General features: G+C 46.5%; 2 protein-coding genes across 2 annotated transcripts; both read left to right on the top strand.

Moving 5' to 3' along the window:
• The first annotated feature begins 8779 nt into the window (after positions 1-8779).
• Positions 8780-10264, top strand: LOC138225312 (fish-egg lectin-like). Its single transcript, XM_069185123.1, has 4 exons — positions 8780-8885; positions 9185-9430; positions 9625-9967; positions 10049-10264. Exons 1-4 carry the CDS (start codon positions 8810-8812, stop codon positions 10188-10190), a joined length of 807 nt encoding a protein of 268 aa, XP_069041224.1. The 5' UTR covers positions 8780-8809; the 3' UTR covers positions 10191-10264.
• An 8023-nt stretch (positions 10265-18287) lies between these two features.
• LOC138225294 (fish-egg lectin-like) lies at positions 18288-19772 on the top strand. Its single transcript, XM_069185068.1, has 4 exons — positions 18288-18393; positions 18693-18938; positions 19133-19475; positions 19557-19772. The coding sequence occupies exons 1-4, from the start codon at positions 18318-18320 to the stop codon at positions 19696-19698; spliced, it is 807 nt and encodes a 268-aa protein (XP_069041169.1). The 5' UTR covers positions 18288-18317; the 3' UTR covers positions 19699-19772.
• The last annotated feature ends 2603 nt before the right edge of the window (positions 19773-22375 follow it).

Here is a 22375-nt window from a genome sequence, read left to right as displayed (position 1 = left end):
AAGAAAAGAGACCAACGGGCCTGACGGGAATTGAGGCGTTTGGCCGACTGAATGTAGGCCAGGTTCTTATGGTCCGTGATAATGACAAAGGGGTGATGAGCCCCCTCCAACCAGTGTCTCCATTCCTCCAGGGCCAGCTTGATAGCCAAGAATTCACGATTAGCGACATCATAATTAACCTCGGCAGGGGAGAGTTTCCTCGAAAAGAAGGCACAGGGATGTGGAATGTGCTTATCCCCGTGGCGCTGGGAGAGGACTGCCCCAACCCCATAGGCTGAGGCGTCAACCTCCACAATGAATGGCTGAGAGGGATCCAGGTGTCGTAGAAGTGGTGCCGAACTGAAGAGTTGTTTTAAGCGTAAAAAAGCCTGGTTAGCCTCCGGGTTCCATTTACCCAAGCCTGGTCGATTGTGGGTTAGTGCGGTGATAGGCGTCATGACGGAGCTAAAGTTCCGGATGAAACGTCTATAGAAGTTGGCAAAACCTAGAAAACGTTGAATTTGCTTTAAGTTACGAGGGGCTGGCCAGTCATTGATGGCCGCCACCTTAGCAGAGTCCATCTCTACACCAAATGAGGAAATGATGTAACCCAGAAAGTGAACTTTTGAGGCGTGGAAAACGCACTTCTCAAGCTTGGCGTAGAGTTTGTTGTTAATGAGTCTAGTCAGGACCTCCTGGACGTGGTGGACATGATCCCTAGGGTTGGCAGAAAAGATGAGGATATCATCCAGGTAAACCAAAACAAAATTCCCAATAATGTCCCTAAAGATGTCATTCATGAATGACTGGAAGACAGCCGGGGCATTAACAAGACCAAAAGGCATCACCTGATATTCATAATGTCCATGGGTGGTCATAAAGGCTGTCTTCCACTCATTCCCTTCACGTATCCTGATTAGGTTGTAAGCCCCCCGTAGATCTAATTTTGAGAAGATGGAGGCTCCCCGTACGGACTCCAAAGCGGCTGGAATTAAAGGCAGGGGGTAACGATGTTTAACCGTAATGGAGTTCAGTCCTCTGTAATCAATACACGGCCGCAAGGAGCCGTCCTTCTTCCCAATAAAGAAAAAACCCGCACAGGCCGGAGAAGAGGAGGGACGAATGAATCCTGACTCCAGAGCCTCCTTAATATAATCTTGCAAAGCCTGATTCTCTGCCTGAGTGAGAGGGTAGATCCGTCCTTTGGGTGGAAGGGTTCCAGGGAGCAACTCTATAGCACAGTCGCAGGTACGGTGAGGTGGAAGCGAAAGAGCCTTCTGCTTATCAAAGGCTTGTTTCAGATGCCTGTATTGGGGCGGGATGGTAGAGTGCTCCTCCATAGAGGTTACTGCAGCAGCAACCTTAACCGGCTGACGACAACAGTTGACATGACAGGAGTGGCTCCAGGCAATGAGCTCGTTCTTGTCCCAGGAGATGTGGGGATCGTGCTTCTTGAGCCAGGGAAGACCCAGGATTACCGGGTAGGCAGGCGAGTCCAGGAGAAGGAGTGAGATTTCCTCAACATGAGTAGCACCAACTGATAGAGAGAGAGGGACGGTCTGCCATGTAATCCGTCCAGGTGCAATCGGGGATCCATCCAGAGCTTGAATACAGATCGGGGGTGAGACCGGAGCCAGGGGAATATCCCACTTCTTAGCAAAAGTGACGTCTATAAAGTTCCCCGCTGCCCCCGAGTCAACAAAAACCAAAAGGGGAAGTTGTGCGTCAGTCCAAGAAATTTCAGCTGGGAATAAAGGGCCTGAAGAGGTTTGAGAAAAAACAGTACTACTGACTCTAACAGTAGGCTGCGGAAGGGTTCGAGAGGGATAAGGGGGTCTCAAGGGACAAGCAGAGAGAAGGTGATCAGGTGCAGAGCAATAGAGACACAGTCCCTCCCAACGGCGCCTTTCCTTTTCCTCCGAGGAAAGGGGTGCATGAGGCCGAGTGGGCACCGTGGCGGTAGTACCTTCAGGACGGCCAGGACTGCTTCCATCATGACTCTCTGCTCTCTGCAGCCGAATGCTGGAGAAAAACGTGCCTGGAGCTGGTCAACAAAAAGCTGGAACTCAGCAAACTGAAAATCTCCCCTAGCAGGCAACACAGCTGCCCAGTCCAGAGCCTTGCCAGTGAGCAAGGAAAGGGCGAAACCGATCTGCTCCCGGGAAGAAAAAAAATGCTCAGGATGCAACTGGAAAGCCAAGGAGCATTGCGCAATAAAACCCCTACAGCCCGCGGTGTTGCCGTCATATCTTTCCGGGAGAACAAACGGTGAGGCTACGGGAGAGGTGGGCGGGGTAACAGGGATTGGAGCAGTGGTCTGTGCTGGAGGCGTTGGGACAGGGGAGGGCGGAAGGCTAGCGACATGATTGGAGAGAATGTGGAGCGAAGATTGAAGCTGGGTGAGAGCTTGGGAATGGCGATTGAAAAGTGAGCAAAAAGCTTGTGCGTCCGCGGGATCCATCTTTGGGCTCGGTATTCTGTTAGGAATCCCTGGTGGGAAGATACAAGGATCCTGTGCAGACGCAGGCACGGGTAATAGATGAGGCAGGCGAACAAACCAAAACGAGAGGCAAGGTCGTAGTCAAAAGGCGAAAGGCAAATCGTAATCCAGGAAGATCTCCGGTAGCAAACAGTCCGAAGCGAGAGGCGAGGTGCAAAGTCGAAAAGGCAGAAGGGGAAAAACGCCAGGTAGAGCTCTCAAGGAGTAGACTCAATACCGAGCAGCGGGAAGAAGGTGAAGATGGTACAAATAGCAGTGCGCACCGCACAGTGAGTGTGCGCAGGTGGTTTAACTCGTGCGGCGGCGTTTGTTAATAATCACCCGCTGCTGGGGCTGATTAGCTCGCTTACGATTTGGTCTTGACTGCCTGGTGGTCGTGACACTCTCCTGCCCGGCACAACAGCAGCCACACGAAGAAGGTAGACACAGCCCTGAACAACCGTATGCGCATTATCACCGGGTGCATTAGACCTTTGCCCACTGAATTGCTACCGATTCTCAGCGGCATCTGTCCACCTAATCTTTGCAGAGAAGCAAGTTGCATCAACCTTGCACTGAAAGCCTCGGAGGACTCCAACCTTCTGCTGCACGATGCCATCTGCAACCGGAACACCGCGATCCTCCGGCACTCACCTTCTAACACAATGAGGAGCCTCATGAAAGAAGCAAACAACGACAATGGCACCAATTGGGCTAACAAAAAGTGGCAAGACGCGTGGAATAATAACAACCACAGACTGAAACAATTTATTGACAAAGTATCTAACAAACCCGCTGGAAATGACCTACCCAGACAAGCCTGGGTCAAGCTGAACCGACTAAGAACCGGACGTGGCCGTTTCCGGGCCACCCTACACAAGTGGGGTCTAACTGATGACAAAATTTGCGAATGCGCGCGATGGCAAGGAGCAGAAGGCCGACCACATCCTATACTCCTGCCCTCGCTTCAGATGCCCTGGCAGCTTGACCGATTCGGATGATGCCAGCCGCGACTGGCTGAGGCACCTGACTGTGACAATATAACTATGTAACCTCTGCATGTTAAGCTCATACGAATGAAAAAAATATAGACTGTACAAATTCAGATAGCTAGGAGCTCCTTTCCTAGCAATTACAGCTGCAAGTCTCTGTAGTAATGGTGCACATGTGTACAGAAGGATCTGCACTTCTTCATCTGATGCCATTCCAGTGTTGCTTTGAACTGAGATTATTTCTCTGCTACTTTCCTGGATTTTGCTTCATCCATTATGCCCTCTATTTGACAACACACCCAGTGCTTGCTGAGCAGCAATGAGAAGCAGAACAGTGACAATACTGTCTCCGCCATGCCTCACAGTAGGAGTAGTTGATTATGCTGTTTGTACAGCATGTTTACATCAAACTGTTCCGATTTCAATTAAAATACAAAATGTTTTAGTTACATTTACAATCTACCCAAGCCCTACTGAGAAGCCAGAATGTTCCAGTTTTGATTCATGAATGTTTTATGACACAAAATACTGCATTTACAAAACACTTTTAAAAATGGAAGGACACTGTATGTAATTCTTACAAAGGAAAATAAAACTAAACAAGAGCATTATGGTATGTTGTTAGACTATCTGACATTCCCCTGGTATTTGTTGAGCTAAAGTTCAGATTCAGAAAACTTGTCTCTTGTATAGTGTGAGGTAGGGCATTCCATGGAAATAGAGCAAATACAGTTCTGTTTGGTTCCTTAGAGCATTAAAAGTCAATAAGATCTTATATTGAATATGACTTCATGCAATGTATAGCTTTAAGCGTAGGAGGGATACGCTGCCCTGTTCTGGTGTGAGATAGAAGTCCTAGTCTCAGAAATGTGCACATATTGTAACTTACTGAGACGAATATTAGGGGTGCTATAGAGCACGGAGCTGCAGAAACCAGACCTCGATGTTATCAATGAATGCACTCGGCATCAGACATTGATTGAAATTGCCTAATATGGGAACGTTTCTCAGGTGAAAAAATAGATCTTGAATCAAGTTTTTCACATGGTGCTCAAAAGAAAGGAGAGAATTAAGTGTGACTTCCAGATTTCTGCCTCTATCTGATGCCTTCATGGAGAAGCAATCCACCATTACTGTGAAGCTCCCCAAAGTGTTCCCAGCTGACATTTGCTGCAAACCAGTTAAATTTCTGTTTTGTCACTATTTAGTTTCAAGGAATTTGATGTCAGCAAGAGCTTCATGCTATATAGTCAAGAGATAAGTGATGAAGGTGAAAGATCAGAGGGGGAAGAGGTTTAAATGTAAATCTGCAAAACGTATCTTCTGCCTAACAATGAATCTGAAGACCATATTTGCGTATGATCTGAGTGGGAAGGGGCATACAGATAATGAAGAGCAATGGGCCCAAGACTGAACCGTGAGGCACACCTCGATTGACTGGGGCCATGAGGGATTTATGAGGACCATGAGAAACAAAATGCTGCCTGCCCGTCAAATGTAAGAGGAACCAGTTAAAAACAGCACAACTAATAGACATGAATGTCTGCAAGCATTTGAGAAACAATGAATGATACTGTGTTTAAAGGGGCCACTAATATCAAGGTGCATAAGAATACTGAGAGCCCCTGAGTCAGATGCAGCCAGTAAATCATTCACAACCCTGACAAGATGATGTAGCAGTGTAGCAGTGGTTACTAATCCTGGTTCCTGAAGGTCAGTGTATCTGCAGGTTTTGTCCCAGATCGACTCTTAACATAAATGAGCTCATCAGTAGTTGAACAGCTCCCATTTCTGAAGACACCTGAATACCCGCAGGTACACTGGCCCTTCAGGACCAGGATTGGAGATGCTTAACGGGTAGTTTGCTCAACTCATAAATGAGCTTATACATGTAGTTTATAAAGAGAAAAGACTCAGTCTGATGGGCTTTAATTAATTTGCAATGTGATAGAAATACAACATGAAATACTCAGTCTTTGTGCACTATAACAAAAACGCCAACAGAGGATGACATACAGTGCTACAAAATAAGATTTTTTATTTATGTTATTTCAGTGACCACTTCAATATCTTCCCAGCAGGGGGCGTGCCTTTTCATAACTGACGAGCATTTTACCTCCAGGGCAGAATCGCAGCTGAGAGGAGAGGTGTTAGTAGGAGCAGTAGGGGGTGCTTACCCTGCTTTGAGTGAAGTGTCCAGAAAAGTGTATCTAATTGTACGAAATTATTATGAATGAATAAAACAGTAATAAAATCAGGAGAACACTTATTTTCCACAAACCTAGACCTGTAAGAGTGGGAAGTGACTTCTGAAACAGGTTACAGAATACAGGACTGAGTTGGTCAAGGGAGAGACACCAGTGGGCCCAATTCCAGTGTTAAAAATGGCCTCTGCTGGTTCACTGCTCTCAAACTGAGCTAAGAAAGAATTCAGTTCATTTACATGGTGGCCCAAGGTGTGAAGCTCAAGCAAGCTGTTACTGTGGAGGACTTGGCCGTCTGGCCTGGTCCTGTTTCCATTCATCAATTTCTCCACCTGGGATTTCTCATCTCTTTTAGGCTGTGTTGTAACAGAAAGAATAAAGTTCTGGATCCCAAAATGAAGTTAAACAGATGAGTTTATTGCATGTGTAGCGGCGAGGCTTATTAATAAGGCAGAATTAAGTGTTTCTGAGCTTTCCCAAATTAGGCCTCATTTCTCTGTTCATCTCTGTGGTGCAGCCACAGAGAAACCATGCAGGCTGATTTAGGGTTCCTTTGATAAAAGACAGCTCCCAAAGGGGGATGCACTTAGCTAAGCCTGGCTATCATGATCAATGGTCATCCATTGGCGCCTATCTGTCTAGGGAGTGATAGTTGGACATCTGGACTGCATTACTAAGTGTCAGGAGTAAGTGACTCATATCTCACCTTGATCAACCAATCAGGGACTGGTAGGGCCGAGTAACCCACGTGGGACTCTGATGCCCATGGAACTTTCAGCCAATCAATGAGCTGAAGTTCCTCTAGGTAAAAACAGGCAACACAGAGAGCCTGAGAGATTCAGAAGGGATTCAGGAGAATTCTGTGGACAATACTTAAGGGAATTCAAAGGAGAATTCCAGGCCAGGACGGCCCAGGAGCAGAAGGCTCCCAAGGGCAGGACATTCTCGCAGCGCGCCTCCTGATCATCCTGAGACTCAGCCCGGACAACCACGGAACGGCCAGTGTGTCCGAGTGCCAGAACTTTCCTTTGTTCTAAGAGTCTAGAGCGGAGGTTGCCAGAGAGTAACTAGAGGATCCACCCGAGGTTAGCACCAGCAGCAGGCCTCGTGAACAGGTCGGAACTGTGGACAGCTGAATCACTATTCAGAACTAGCTCTTCATCAGGAACGAACCGGTCCTCTTCCTGACTTGCTGGGACCCACAGTCATCTTTTCTCCTGTGCGCAAACTTTGCTAGTTAAAGCCAACACTAACTAGCAGGCCAGTGAGCATCAGCAGCGCACCGTCGCAAGCCGCACAGCACAGCCTGGCACCGAGCCAGAGAGCGCGGATTGGACAGCAACAAGCCTGCAACTGTTTCTTTGTGCCCGCAGGAGATCTGAATCCCCAGAAATTGGAAGAGTATTCAACTTCAATGCATTACAGCTCGAGAATTCAATTGTTATCCCAACCAGTTGATATCAATTTAATTCCTAAGAGTTATGTACTTGTTTCGAGTATCTAATGTAGAAGTTATAACCAAGTTCATTTATGAAACGGTCTAAATGAATGATATACTGAACGTATGTCCTCTTGATATGTGTAACACTTTGTAACTGATTGAATATATACCTTTTGTATTCTGATAACCCTCTCGATAAGATCTGTTAGGTTTATATGGATATTCTATGTATTAATAAATGTATCCTCATGTATTAGTACCTGTGTGTGTGCGTTGTTTCAGTTATGTCGCATGGTTGGATTCTAAAGCCATCAAAAGAATCAACTTTGTGATTTACTGCTACAATTAATAATTGTCTCAGTAAATGCCCAAACCCTACAGAACTGGTGCCTTCAGAGAGCCACTACAACACTACATATTTGGCGTCCCTGAACGGCTATGACTCACTACACATGCAAGGAACAGTAGAACCAAAGTCTTGTTCCCGCAAGGAACAACAAAACCGAAGGATCGTTCAAAGTGCCGGTACAAAGCTTTCGGGTTATATAGCCCTTTCCTGCCGCTTCTGACGTAGCTCATTACTATGGTAAAGGAGGGAGGTCACGGTGTTTGGACAGTTTACAGACTTTGGCCAAATGGTCAGTGTTAGTTTTCCGTCCCTGGGGGGTTTCCTAGCTGGCATCTGGAATCCTTATCAGTTATCCCCCTTTCCTGCCATAACTCAAGTCTGATACTTAGAAGTCCAGTCCTCACGCAGAAAGGAATCAGTTAACCCCTTCTTCACATCTTGTATCTTCAGCTGTTTTAATTCTTTCTGTGTCTTCTTTTGAATCACTTTCCTCCATTATATATCATTTCCTTTGTATCTGTTTAGATGGAATCACATTTCAACACAAAAATGTATGTAGTAATGACATCTACCTTGTCTTTAATATCCTCACAGACAAACACCCTCCAATCTGCAGTCAAGAAACGACCAGCGGCTGTGAACACAAGCACAAGGGGAGGATTTATGGAATTCACACACAAGCCTTTCTAAAGTGGGAGCAATCTGGTCCCACAGAGAAAATCCACATGGAAGACATGCAAGCTCCACACAGCAGGAAATCCAGCTGGACATCAACCCCAGGAACTGTGAGGCAGCAGTCCTCAATCCACACCACTGTGCTGTCTAAATGGTCACTCGTGAATTAGGAGCTGTAAGAGCTACAATATCATTAATTCCCCATTCTGAATGCAGGAACTTGTGCTTTCATAAATGTTAGTTATCATTTATCCCTTACTTGTATCAGATTAATTGAGAAAACAAGACAGGATCTGGAAGATTTCAAATCAGGGCCCAGGTATTATCCTCTGAGTGCTCAGAAAAATTGAATCAGATGAAAAAAATGTTTGAGGACAAAGACTGCAGAGGTCTGTAACAAGATATTCAGCTTTGCAATATGTTTCAGAGGAAGTCTTGATACAACTAATTATCTAATTCAGTTGTTTTTTGCATTCAACGATTACAACGTTTTCTGTCGCCACGATTACTACACCCTGAGGATGAGCTCTGTGGACGAATGTAATTCATGTCTTCTATAATTGAAACTTGAGTGATTCAATCAGCAGCTCGTTATGGTTCAATTTAACACCTGGTTAGACAGGTGTGTGTAGGAGCTGAAGCTCAGCAGTCTTGACTATATAAAGGCCACTGCTGGGGCTAATAGTATGCATGAGGTTTGTGGGATCACTTATCAACATGGAAGGGAGAGGGTGTTTGTTGTGTTTGCTTGTGGGATGCCTTCTAGGTAAGGTTTGGATATACTGATTTAAGCAAAAGTAGTAGGGGAAGGACAGATGGAGATGTAGTAATTGCATGCTGCTAATAGTTATGGGTTTCAGTGTATCTGGTTGGGTCTTGAGTATAGATGTTGCTTAAAAGATACCTGGACTGAGTGTTAAATCCATGCCTTAGATGTTTCCATGTACTATAGAAGTTCTGCAAGACCTTGTTGGTATTCCCCTATGTGTGATCACTAAGAGCCCAGGCTACTTCTTCCTGATCTGGCTGGTGGTCATTGATCCAGTGGCGTCCTCTCCTCCCCAGTGTCTGTGGCTGGAGCCCTGCAGTGTCGGGCTGTGCCTGGCAGTCTGAAGCAGATAGATGCTGGTGCTGGAAGGGTGTGTGGAGTCGACAATGTAGACAACCTGGTCAGCTACCAGGGCAACAGCTGGGTCTCTCTGGCCATGAAGGGGAAACATGTGAGTGTGGGGTCAGCAGGACTCTGGAGTGTGAGTCTCGCGAGCCTTGTGTTCAAGTGGCTTGGAGGAAGGTGGATCCGAGTGCAACCAGGTGAGGCTACAGCTGATCTAGAGAGGCTGGAAATGGTAGCTTTCAGATTTCTCCATGAATCCACCAGGCTCTGCCAGGCCACCTGTCAATGCGTTTTCTGGCTGAAGGCAGCTATTTCACTCCCTTGTAACTGAGGGATGAGCACTGCACTGCCCCCTGCTGAGAACAGCTGTATTTCTTGCTCTCCTCTGCAGGCTCCCTCATCCAGATTGATGCTGGTGGAGACAAGTTCGTGGTTGGTGTCAATGCTGCCAATTCCATCTTCTGCCTGAACAGCGGGCCTGTGCTGCAGTATGCTGGCCAGGGCAACATCCCCTGGATTCCTGTCGTGGGCTCCCTCAAGTACTATTCCTGTGGACCTTTTGGTTGCTGGGGAGTGAACAGGCTGGACCAGATCTTTGTCAAGCTGGATGTGAGTGGGGATTCCTGCAGAGGCTCCGACAGGTGGTACCCCATTCAGGGCTCCCTGTCCCTGGTGGAGGTGGGCTCAGATGGCAGTGTGTATGGGGTGAACAGGAATGGAGTGGTCTTCAAGAGGTGAGCTGGGGGAAGGGATAACACATGGGTGCGTGATTCTCTAATTCTGGGCTGCTCTAACCCTGTGCTTCTTCCTTGCAGGGTTGGTATTGATGCCTGTAACGCCTTTGGCAGGAGGTGGTGGGCTCTAAGGGCAGCTGGTGTGGCCAGGCATGTGTCCTATGACCGAGGGATCCTCTGGGTTGTGTGCAAAGATGGCCGAGTCCAGAGGTGCCAGGTCTGAGCAGCCTGTGTGGCCTGGTCCTGGGAGGAGAGCAGTGGAAGTGTCTTCTGAGCCAAATAAAAGTGCCAATGAAAGCCTCAGTGTTGTTCCATGCTTCTTCCTGCTCATGTTTCTCTTGCTACAATTCAAGAACTAAGGGTAACAAGTTAGTGCTTCTACGTTTTCTGACAGTACAAATTGTGTTTCTGTATATTTTATATACTGTACATGGTAAGTGCTTATTGACAGTGCCAAGCCACATAGACAAGCAGTTTGCCAGGAAAGTTAAACAAGATTATTCATGACAGTTGGTGAGCCAGCTCAGCAGATGATAACAGTCACAGCAGCTTCACCCATCCTGAACTGATTGCAGCAACTTCCACCCTCAAGACAGGGAAAGCTCCAGGACCTGACCACCTGCATCCTGAACAGCTTACCCATCTCTCTGTACTTGCCTTAGAATGGCTACTAGCATTTTTCAACAGTTGCCTTTTACTAAACAAAATGTGTAAGATCTGGAGAACAGAACTGGCAACCCACTGAAGCTAAGCAGGTGTGAGCCTGGTCAGTACCTGGATGGGAGACCTCCTGGGGAAAAACTGAGGTTAGTGGGGCCAGCAGGGGGCGCTCACCCTGTGGCTCATGTGGGTCCTAATGCCCCAGTGTAGTGATGGGGACACTATACTGTAAACAGGGGCCGTCCTTCAGATGAGATGTGAAACTGAGGTCCTGACTCTCTGTGGTCATTCAAAATCCCAGGGCGTTTCTCAAAAAGAGTAGGGGTGTACCCTGGCGTCCTGGCCAAATTTCCCATTGGCCTTTATCAATCATGGCCTCCTAACAGTCCCCCTCTATGAATTGGCTTCATTACTCTGCTCTCCTCCCCACTGATTGCTGATGTGTGGTGAGCGTTCTGGCACACTATGGCTGCCGTCGCATCATCCAGGTGGATGCTGCACATTGGTGGTGGTGGAGGGGAGTCCCCATTACCTGTAAAGCGCTTTGAGTGGACTGTCCAGAAAAGCGCTATATAAGTGTAAGCTATTATTATTAACAGAAAAAGTCATTGCTGTTCTTAAACCAAACAAATCACCTGAGGCCCCAAAAAGCTACCGGCCAATCAGCCTCCTCCGCATCACCTTCAAGCTTATGGAAAGGCTAATATACAACAGAATAAGCTCTATCATAGACCCACAGCTCCAAATGAACAAGCAGGTTTCGGGCTGAATAGATCAACAACCGACCAGGTCTGCTGTATGGTCGAGGATATCGAACAATGTCTCCAAGAAAAAAGAAAGCGGGTGCTGTTCTTGTGGACGTAAGAGTATCTTATGCCACCGTCTGGCATAAAGGACATCCTCAAGCTGCTTCGAATCATCCCAAACATGAAAATGGTCCCTTTTATCCAAGACCTAATCTCTAACAGATCATTTACCTTAACACTGGGCAATGACAGCTCCAGGAAATTTTACCTTAAGAAGGGTGTCCCACAAGGCTTGGTGCTGGTGCCAATGCTGTTTAACATCTACACAGCTGACCTGCCATGTACAGCTGCCAAAAAGTACATAGATGCAGACGCCATCACTATTATGCATTGCTCCACAGACATCAAAGCAATAGAAACTACACTATCAATTGACCTGAACAAGCTGAACTGCTACTTCTGGAGGTTACATCTTAGCATCACCAAGACAGTGAGCAGCATTTTCCACCTCGCCAATCGCCTTGCTAACATAACAATGAACGCCAAGTGCAAAGACAAAACTATTCCATTTGAGAAAAGCCCGAAATATCTAGAAGTTGTCCTTGACCGCTCACTGACCTTCAAGCAACATCTCGAACAAACAGCAGCAAAAATCCAAGCAAGGAACAACCTCCTGCAAAGACTAGCTGGCACTAGCTGGGGTGCAAATTTCACCGTCTAACGCACCTCTGTGCTTTCTCTAGCCTTAGACACAGCCCTGAACAACCGTATGCGCATTATCACCGGGTGCATTAGACCTTCGCCCACTGAATTGCTACCGATTCCCAGCGGCATCTGTCCACCTAATCTTTGCAGAGAAGCAAGTTGCATCAACCTTGCACTGAAAGCCTCGGAGGACTCCAACCTTCTGCTGCACGATGCCATCTGCACCCGGAACACCGCGATCCTCCGACTAGAAAACTGGCACTCACCTTCTAACACAATGAGGCGCCTCATGAAAGAAGTGAACAACGACAATGGCACCAATTGGGCTAACAAAAAGTGGCAAGACGCGTGGAATAATAACAACCACAGACTGAAACAATTTATTGACAAAGTATCTAACAAACCCGCTGGAAATGACCTACCCAGACAAGCCTGGGTCAAGCTGAACCGACTAAGAACCGGACGTGGCCGTTTCCGGGCCACCCTACACAAGTGCGGTCTCACTGATGACCCAATTTGCGAATGCGCGCAATGGCAAGGAGCAGAAGGCCGACCACATCCTATACTCCTGCCCTCGCTTCAGATGCCCCGGCAGCTTGACCGATTCGGATGATGCCAGCCGCGACTGGCTGAGGCACCTGACTGTGACAATATAACTATGTAACCTCTGCATGTTAAGCTCATACGAATGAAAAAAATATAGACTGTACAAATTCAGATAGCTAGGAGCTCCTTTCCTAGCAATTACAGCTGCAAATCTCTGTAGTAATGGTGCACATGTGTACAGAAGGATCTGCACTTCTTCATCTGATGCCATTCCAGTGTTGCTTTGAACTGAGATTATTTCTCTGCTACTTTCCTGGATTTTGCTTCATCCATTTTGCCCTCTATTTGACAACACACCCAGTGCTTGCTGAGCAGCAATGAGAAGCAGAACAGTGACAATACTGTCTCCGCTATGCCTCACAGTAGGAGTAGTTGATTATTGTCACGCCCTCTGCAGCCAGAGGGCGCTCCTTCTCTGTCCTGTCCCTAGTTTCTGGTCTGCTGTCCTTCCTGTCCCTCTCTTTCCCTTGGGCTATATATTTCCGGGTCTTGCACTCTGTCCTCGCTCAGCATTGACGTTCGGATGTCCTGAGACCCGCCTAGCACCAGGGCGCCCCACGTCCGCTCCCTGAGGGCATAGGTTTCTATACGGCATTCCTGAACTCTTTGCACTATGAGCCCGGGCCTTTTTCCCGTCTCGCCGCTACGCATATGGGTCTTTTTCCGCTCTCCTGCTCCCCACGGTTTGTCCCTTTGGACGTCCGTGACAATTATGCTGTTTGTACAGCATGTTTACATCAAACTGTTCCAATTTCAATTAAAATACAAAATGTTTTAGTTACATTTACAATCTACCCATGCCCTACTGAGAAGCCAGAATGTTCCAGTTTTGATTCATGAATGTTTTATGACACAAAATACTGAAATTATTTACAAAACACTTTTAAAAATGGAAGGACACTGTATGTAATTCTTACAAAGGAAAATAAAACTAAACAGATTTCAGATTCAGAAAACTTGTCTCTTGTAGAGTGTGAGGTAGGGCATTCCATGGAAATGGAGCAAATACAGTTCTGTTTGATTCCTTAGAGCATTAAAAGTCAATAAGATCTTATATTGAATATGACTTCATGCAATGTATAGCTTTAAGCGTAGGAGGGATACGCTGCCCTGTTCTGGTGTGAGATAGAAGTCCTAGCCTCAGAAATGTGCACATATTGTAACTTACTGAGACGAATATTAGCGGTGCTGTAGAGCACGGAGCTGCAGAAACCAGACCTCGATGTATTCAATGAATGCACTCGGCATCAGACATTGATTGAAATTGCCTAATATGGGAATGTTTCTCAGGTGAAAAAACAGATCTTGAATCAAGTTTTTCACATGGTGCTCAAAAGAAAGGAGAGGATTAAGTGTGACTTCCAGATTTCTGCCTCTATCTGATGCCTTCATGGAGAAGCCATCCACCATTACTGTGAAGCTCCCCAAAGTGTTCCCAGCTGACATTTGCTGCAAACCAGTTAAATTTCTGTTTTGTCACTATTTAGTTTCAAGGAATTTGATGTCAGCAAGAGCTTCATGCTATATAGTCAAGAGATAAGCGATGAAGGTGAAAGATCAGAGGGGAAAGAGGTTTAAATGTAAATCTGCAAAACGTATCTTCTGCCTAACAATGAATCTGAAGACCATATTTGCGTATGATCTGAGTGGGAAGGGGCATACAGATAATGAAGAGCAATGGGCCCAAGACTGAACCGTGAGGCACACCTCGATTGACTGGGGCCATGAGGGATTTATGAGGACCATGAGAAACAAAATGCTGCCTGCCCGTCAAATGTAAGAGGAACCAGTTAAAAACAGCACAACTAATAGACATGAATGTCTGCAAGCATTTGAGAAACAATGAATGATACTGTGTTTAAAGGGGCCACTAATATCAAGGTGCATAAGAATACTGAGAGCCCCTGAATCAGATGCAGCCAGTAAATCATTCACAACCCTGACAAGATGATGTAGCAGTGTAGCAGTGGTTACTAATCCTGGTTCCTGAAGGTCAGTGTATCTGCAGGTTTTATCCCAGATCGACTCTTAACATAAATGAGCTCATCAGTAGTTGAACAGCTCCCATTTCTGAAGACACCTGAAAACCCGCAGGTACACTGGCCCTTCAGGACCAGGATTGGAGATGCTTAACGGGTAGTTTGCTCAACTCATAAATGAGCTTATACATGTAGTTTATAAAGAGAAAAGACTCAGTCTGATGGGCTTTAATTAATTTGCAATGTGAAAGAAATACAACATGAAATACTCAGTATTTGTGCACTATAACAAAAACGCCAACAGAGGATGACATACAGTGCTACAAAATAAGATTTTTTATTTATGTTATTTCAGTGACCACTTCAATATCTTCCCAGCAGGGGGCGTGCCTTTTCATAACTGACGAGCATTTTACCTCCAGAGCAGAATCGCAGCTGAGAGGAGAGGTGTTAGTAGGAGCAGTAGGGGGTGCTTACCCTGCTTTGAGTGAAGTGTCCAGAAAAGTGTATCTAAGTGTACGAAATTATTATGAATTAATAAAACAATAAAATCAGGAGAACACTTATTTTCCACAAACCTAGACCTGTAAGAGTGGGAAGTGACTTCTGAAACAGGTTACAGAATACAGGACTGAGTTGGTCAAGGGAGAGACACCAGTGGGCCCAATTCCAGTGTTAAAAATGGCCTCTGCTGGTTCACTGCTCTCAAACTGAGCTAAGAAAGAATTCAGTTCATTTACGTGGTGGCCCAAGGTGTGAGGCTCAAGCAAGCTGTTACTGTGGAGGACTTGGCCGTCTGGCCTGGTCCTGTTTCCATTCATCAATTTCTCCACCTGGGATTTCTTATCTCTTTTAGGCTGTGTTGTAACAGAAAGAATAAAGTTCTGGATCCCGAAATGAAGTTAAACAGATGAGTTTATTGCATGTGTAGCAGCGAGGCTTATTAATAAGGCAGAATTAAGTGTTTCTGAGCTTTCCCAAATTAGGCCTCATTTCTCTGTTCATCTCTGTGGTGCAGCCACAGAGAAACCATGCAGGCTGATTTAGGGTTCCTTTGATAAAAGACAGCTCCCAAAGGGGGATGCACTTAGCTAAGCCTGCCTATCATGATCAATGGTCATGCATTGGCGCCTATCTGTCTAGGGAGTGCCAGTTGGACATCTGGACTGCATTCCCAAGTGTCTGGAGTAAGTGACTCATATCTCACCTTGATCAACCAATCAGGGACTGGTAGGGCCGAGTAACCCACGTGGGACTCTGATGCCCATGGAACTTTAAGCCAATCAATGAGCTGAAGTTCCTCCAGGTAAAAACAGGCAACACAGAGAGCCTGAGAGATTCAGAAGGGATTCAGGAGAATTCTGTGGACAATACTTAAGGGAATTCAAAGGAGAATTCCAGGCCAGGACGGCCCAGGAGCAGAAGGCTCCCAAGGGCAGGACATTCTCGCAGCGCGCCTCCTGACCATCCTGAGACTCAGCCCGGACAACCACGGAACGGCCAGTGTGTCCGAGTGCCAGAACTTTCCATTGTTCTAAGAGTCTAGAGCGGAGGTTGCCAGAGAGTAACTAGAGGATCCACCCGAGGTTAGCACCAGCAGCTGGCCCCGTGAACAGGTCGGAACTGTGGACAGCTCAATCACTATTCAGAACTAGCTCTTCATCAGGAACGAACCGGTCCTCTTCCTGACTTGCTGGGACCCACAGTCATCTTTTCTCCTGTGCGCAAACTTTGCTAGTTAAAGCCAACACTAACTAGCCGGTCAGTGAGCATCAGCAGTGCACCGTCGCAAGCCGCACAGCACAGCCTGGCACCGAGCCAGAGAGCGCGGATTGGACAGCAACAAGCCTGCAACTGTTTCTTTGTGCCCGCAGGAGATCTGAATCCCCAGAAATTGGATGAGTATTCAACTTCAATGCATTACAGCTCGAGAATTCAATTGTTATCCCAACCAGTTGATATCAATTTAATTCCTAAGAGTTATGTACTTGTTTCGAGTATCTAATGTAGAAGTTATAACCAAGTTCATTTATGAAACGGTCTAAATGAATGATATACTGAACGTATGTCCTCTTGATATGTGTAACACTTTGTAACTGATTGAATATATACCTTTTGTATTCTGATAACCCTCTCGATAAGATCTGTTAGGTTTATATGGATATTCTATGTATTAATAAATGTATCCTTGTGTATTAGTACCTGTGTGTGTGCGTTGTTTGAGTTATGTCGCATGGTTGGATTCTAAAGCCATCAAAAGAATCAACTTTGTGATTTACTGCTACAATTAATAATTGTCTCAGTAAATGCCCAAACCCTACAGAACTGGTGCCTTCAGAGAGCCACTACATTACATATTTGGCGTCCCTGAACGGCTATGACTCACTACACATGCAAGGAACAGTAGAACCAAAGTCTTGTTCCCGCAAGGAACAACAAAACCGAAGGATCGTTCAAAGTGCCGGTACAAAGCTTTCGGGTTATATAGCCCTTTCCTGCCGCTTCTGACGTAGCTCATTACTATGGTAAAGGGAGGGAGGTCACGGTGTTTGGACAGTTTACAGACTTTGGCCAAATGGTCAGTGTTAGTTTTCCGTCCCTGGGGGGTTTCCTAGCTGGCATCTGGAATCCTTATCAGTTATCCCCCTTTCCTGCCATAACTCAAGTCTGATACTTAGAAGTCCAGTCCTCACGCAGAAAGGAATCAGTTAACCCCTTCTTCACATCTTGTATCTTCAGCTGTTTTAATTCTTTCTGTGTCTTCTTTTGAATCACTTTCCTCCATTATATATCATTTCCTTTGTATCTGTTTAGATGGCATCACATTTCAACACAAAAATGTATGTAGTAATGACATCTACCTTGTCTTTAATATCCTCACAGACAAACACCCTCCAATCTGCAGTCAAGAAACGACCAGCGGCTGTGAACACAAGCACAAGGGGAGGATTTATGGAATTCACACACAAGCCTTTCTAAAGTGGGAGCAATCTGGTCCTACAGAGAAAATCCACATGGAAGACATGCAAGCTCCACACAGCAGGAAATCCAGCTGGACATCAACCCCAGGAACTGTGAGGCAGCAGTCCTCAATCCACACCACTGTGCTGTCTAAATGGTCACTCGTGAATTAGGAGCTGTAAGAGCTACAATATCATTAATTCCCCATTCTGAATGCAGGAACTGGTGCTTTCATAAATGTTAGTTATCATTTATCCCTAACTTGTATCAGATTAATTGAGAAAACAAGACAGGATCTGGAAGATTTCAAATCAGGGCCCAGGTATTATCCTCTGAGTGCTCAGAAAAATTGAATCAGATGAAAAAAATGTTTGAGGACAAAGACTGCAGAGGTCTGTAACAAGATATTCAGCTTTGCAATATGTTTCAGAGGAAGTCTTGATACAACTAATTATCTAATTCAGTTATTTTTTGCATTCAACAATTACAACGTTTTCTGTCGCCACGATTACTACACCCTGAGGATGAGCTCTGTGGACGAATGTAATTCATGTCTTCTATAATTGAAACTTGAGTGATTCAATCAGCAGCTCGTTATGGTTCAATTTAACACCTGGTTAGACAGGTGTGTGTAGGAGCTGAAGCTCAGCAGTCTTGACTATATAAAGGCCACTGCTGGGGCTAATAGTATGCATGAGGTTTGTGGGATCACTTATCAACATGGAAGGGAGAGGGTGTTTGTTGTGTTTGCTTGTGGGATGCCTTCTAGGTAAGGTTTGGATATACTGATTTAAGCAAAAGTAGTAGGGGAAGGACAGATGGAGATGTAGTAATTGCATGCTGCTAATAGTTATGGGTTTCAGTGTATCTGGTTGGGTCTTGAGTATAGATGTTGCTTAAAAGATACCTGGACTGAGTGTTAAATCCATGCCTTAGATGTTTCCATGTACTATAGAAGTTCTGCAAGACCTTGTTGGTATTCCCCTATGTGTGATCACTAAGAGCCCAGGCTACTTCTTCCTGATCTGGCTGGTGGTCATTGATCCAGTGGCGTCCTCTCCTCCCCAGTGTCTGTGGCTGGAGCCCTGCAGTGTCGGGCTGTGCCTGGCAGTCTGAAGCAGATAGATGCTGGTGCTGGAAGGGTGTGTGGAGTCGACAATGCAGACAACCTGGTCAGCTACCAGGGCAACAGCTGGGTCTCTCTGGCCATGAAGGGGAAACATGTGAGTGTGGGGTCAGCAGGACTCTGGAGTGTGAGTCTCGCGAGCCTTGTGTTCAAGTGGCTTGGAGGAAGGTGGATCCGAGTGCAACCAGGTGAGGCTACAGCTGATCTAGAGAGGTTGGAAATGGTAGCTTTCAGATTTCTCCATGAATCCACCAGGCTCTGCCAGGCCACCTGTCAATGCGTTTTCTGGCTGAAGGCAGCTATTTCACTCCCTTGTAACTGAGGGATGAGCACTGCACTGCCCCCTGCTGAGAACAGCTGTATTTCTTGCTCTCCTCTGCAGGCTCCCTCATCCAGATTGATGCTGGTGGAGACAAGTTTGTGGTTGGTGTCAATGCTGCCAATTCCATCTTCTGCCTGAACAGCGGGCCTGTGCTGCAGTATGCTGGCCAGGGCAACATCCCCTGGATTCCTGTCGTGGGCTCCCTCAAGTACTATTCCTGTGGACCTTTTGGTTGCTGGGGAGTGAACAGGCTGGACCAGATCTTTGTCAAGCTGGATGTGAGTGGGGATTCCTGCAGAGGCTCCGACAGGTGGTACCCCATTCAGGGCTCCCTGTCCCTGGTGGAGGTGGGCTCAGATGGCAGTGTGTATGGGGTGAACAGGAATGGAGTGGTCTTCAAGAGGTGAGCTGGGGGAAGGGATAACACATGGGTGCGTGATTCTCTAATTCTGGGCTGCTCTAACCCTGTGCTTCTTCCTTGCAGGGTTGGTATTGATGCCTGTAACGCCTTTGGCAGGAGGTGGTGGGCTCTAAGGGCAGCTGGTGTGGCCAGGCATGTGTCCTATGACCGAGGGATCCTCTGGGTTGTGTGCAAAGATGGCCGAGTCCAGAGGTGCCAGGTCTGAGCAGCCTGTGTGGCCTGGTCCTGGGAGGAGAGCAGTGGAAGTGTCTTCTGAGCCAAATAAAAGTGCCAATGAAAGCCTCAGTGTTGTTCCATGCTTCTTCCTGCTCATGTTTCTCTTTTGCTACAATTCAAGAACTAAGGGTAACAAGTTAGTGCTTCTACGTTTTCTGACAGTAGAAATTGTTTCTGTATGTTTTATATACTGTACATGGTAAGTGCTTATTGACAGTGGCAAGCCAAGCCACATAGACAAGCAGTTTGCCAGGAAAGTTAAACAAGATTATTCATGACAGTTGGTGAGCCAGCTCAGCAGATGATAACAGTCACAGCAGCTTCACCCATCCTGAACTGATTGCAGCAACTTCCACCCTCAAGACAGGGAAAGCTCCAGGACCTGACCACCTGCATCCTGAACAGCTTACCCATCTCTCTGTACTTGCCTTAGAATGGCTACTAGCATTTTTCAACAGTTGCCTTTTACTAAACAAAATGTGTCAGATCTGGAGAACAGAACTGGCAACCCACTGAAGCTAAGCAGGTGTGAGCCTGGTCAGTACCTGGATGGGAGACCTCCTGGGGAAACACTGAGGTTAGTGGGGCCAGCAGGGGGCACTCACCCTGCGGCTCATGTGGGTCCTAATGCCCCAGTGTAGTGACGGGGACACTATACTGTAAACAGGGGCCGTCCTTCAGATGAGATGTGAAACTGAGTCCTGACTCTCTGTGGTCATTCAAAATCCCAGGGTGTTTCTCAAAAAGAGTAGGGGTGTACCCCGGCGTCCTGGCCAAATTTCCCATTGGCCTTTATCAATCATGGCCACCTAACAATCCCCCTCTATGAATTGGCTTCATTACTCTGCTCTCCTCCCCACTGATTGCTGATGTGTGGTGAGCGTTCTGGCACACTATGGCTGCCGTCGCATCATCCAGGTGGATGCTGCACATTGGTGGTGGTGGAGGGGAGTCCCCATTACCTGTAAAGCGCTTTGAGTGGACTGTCCAGAAAAGCGCTCTATCAGTGTAAGCTATTATTATTAACAGAATAAGTCATTGCTGTTCTTAAACCAAACAAATCACCTGAGGCCCCAAAAAGCTACCGGCCAATCAGCCTCCTCTGCATCACCTTCAAGCTTATGGAAAGGCTAATATACAACAGAATAAGCTCTATCATAGACCCACAGCTCCAAATGAACAAGCAGGTTTCAGGCCGAATAGATCAACAACCGACCAGGTCTGCTGTATGGTCGAGGATATCGAACAATGCCTCCAAGAAAAAAGAAAGCGGGTGCTGTTCTTGTGGACGTAAGAGTATCTTATGCCACCGTCTGGCATAAAGGACTCATCCTCAAGCTGCTTCGAATCATCCCAAACATGAAAATGGTCCCTTTTATCCAAGACCTAATCTCTAACAGATCATTTACCTTAACACTGGGCAATGACAGCTCCAGGAAATTTTACCTTAAGAAGGGTGTCCCACAAGGCTTGGTACTGGTGCCAATGCTGTTTAACATCTACACAGCTGACCTGCCATGTACAGCTGCCAAAAAGTACATAGATGCAGACGCCATCACTATTATGCATTGCTCCACAGACATCAAAGCAATAGAAACTGCACTATCGATTGACCTGAACAAGCTGAACTGCTACTTCTGGAGGTTAAAACTTAGCATCACCAAGACAGTGAGCAGCATTTTCCACCTCGCCAATCGCCTTGCTAACATAACAATCAACGTCAAGTGCAAATACAAAACTATTCCATTTGAGAAAAGCCCGAAATATCTAGGAGTTGTCCTTGACTGCTCACTGACCTTCAAGCAACATCTCGAACAAACAGCAGCAAAAATCCAAGCAAGGAACAACCTCCTGCAAAGACTAGCTGGCACTAGCTGGGGTGCAAATTTCACCGTCTAACAAACCTCTGTGCTTTCTCTAGCCTTCTCGGTAGCTGAGTACTGCTCTCCTGCCCGGCACAACAGCAGCCACACGAAGAAGGTAGACACAGCCCTGAACAACCGTATGCGCATTTGCAGAGAAGCAAGTTGCATCAACCTTGCACTGAAAGCCTCGGAGGACTCCAACCTTCTGCTGCACGATGCCATCTGCAACCGGAACACCGCGATCCTCCGACTAGAAAACCGGCACTCACCTTCTAACACAATGAGGCGTCTCATGAAAGAAGCAAACAACGACAATGGAACCAATTGGGCTAACAAAAAGTGGCAAGACGCGTGGAATAATAACAACCACAGACTGAAACAATTTATTGACAAAGTATCTAACAAACCCGCTGGAAATGACCTACCCAGACAAGCCTGAGTCAAGCTGAACCGACTAAGAACCGGACATGGCCGTTTCCGGGCCACCCTACACAAGTGGGGTCTCACTGATGACCCAATTTGCGAATGCGCGCGATGGCAAGGAGCAGAAGGCAGACCACATCCTATACTCCTGCCCTTGCTTCAGATGCCCCGGCAGCTTGACCGATTCGGATGATGCCAGCCGCGACTGGCTGAGGCACCTGACTGTGACAATATAACTATGTAACCTCTGCATGTTAAGCTCATACGAATGAAAAAAATATAGACTGTACATATTCAGATAGCTAGGAGCTCCTTTCCTAGCAATTACAGCTGCAAGTCTCTGTAGTAATGGTGCACATGTGTACAGAAGGATCTGCA

This window comes from Lepisosteus oculatus, chromosome 27 (genome assembly GCF_040954835.1).
Source record: "Lepisosteus oculatus isolate fLepOcu1 chromosome 27, fLepOcu1.hap2, whole genome shotgun sequence".
NCBI classification, from domain to species: domain Eukaryota; kingdom Metazoa; phylum Chordata; class Actinopteri; order Semionotiformes; family Lepisosteidae; genus Lepisosteus; species Lepisosteus oculatus.
Note: the sequence above shows the minus strand (reverse complement) of the source record. Positions and strands in the feature narration are given on the sequence as shown.

What these genes read in the sequence shown, in the direction of transcription:
- LOC138225312 (XM_069185123.1), top strand. Translation starts at nt 8,810, where the DNA reads ATGAGGTTTGTGGGATCACTTATCAACATGGAAGGGAGAGGGTGTTTG. An exon ending in GCTTGTGGGATGCCTTCTAG is followed by an intron (nt 8,886 to 9,184) that starts GTAAGGTTTGGA and finishes TCTCCTCCCCAG; the next exon opens with TGTCTGTGGCTGGAGCCCTG. An exon ending in AATGGAGTGGTCTTCAAGAG is followed by an intron (nt 9,968 to 10,048) that starts GTGAGCTGGGGG and finishes TCTTCCTTGCAG; the next exon opens with GGTTGGTATTGATGCCTGTA.
- LOC138225294 (XM_069185068.1), top strand. Translation starts at nt 18,318, where the DNA reads ATGAGGTTTGTGGGATCACTTATCAACATGGAAGGGAGAGGGTGTTTG. An exon ending in GCTTGTGGGATGCCTTCTAG is followed by an intron (nt 18,394 to 18,692) that starts GTAAGGTTTGGA and finishes TCTCCTCCCCAG; the next exon opens with TGTCTGTGGCTGGAGCCCTG. An exon ending in GTGGATCCGAGTGCAACCAG is followed by an intron (nt 18,939 to 19,132) that starts GTGAGGCTACAG and finishes TCTCCTCTGCAG; the next exon opens with GCTCCCTCATCCAGATTGAT.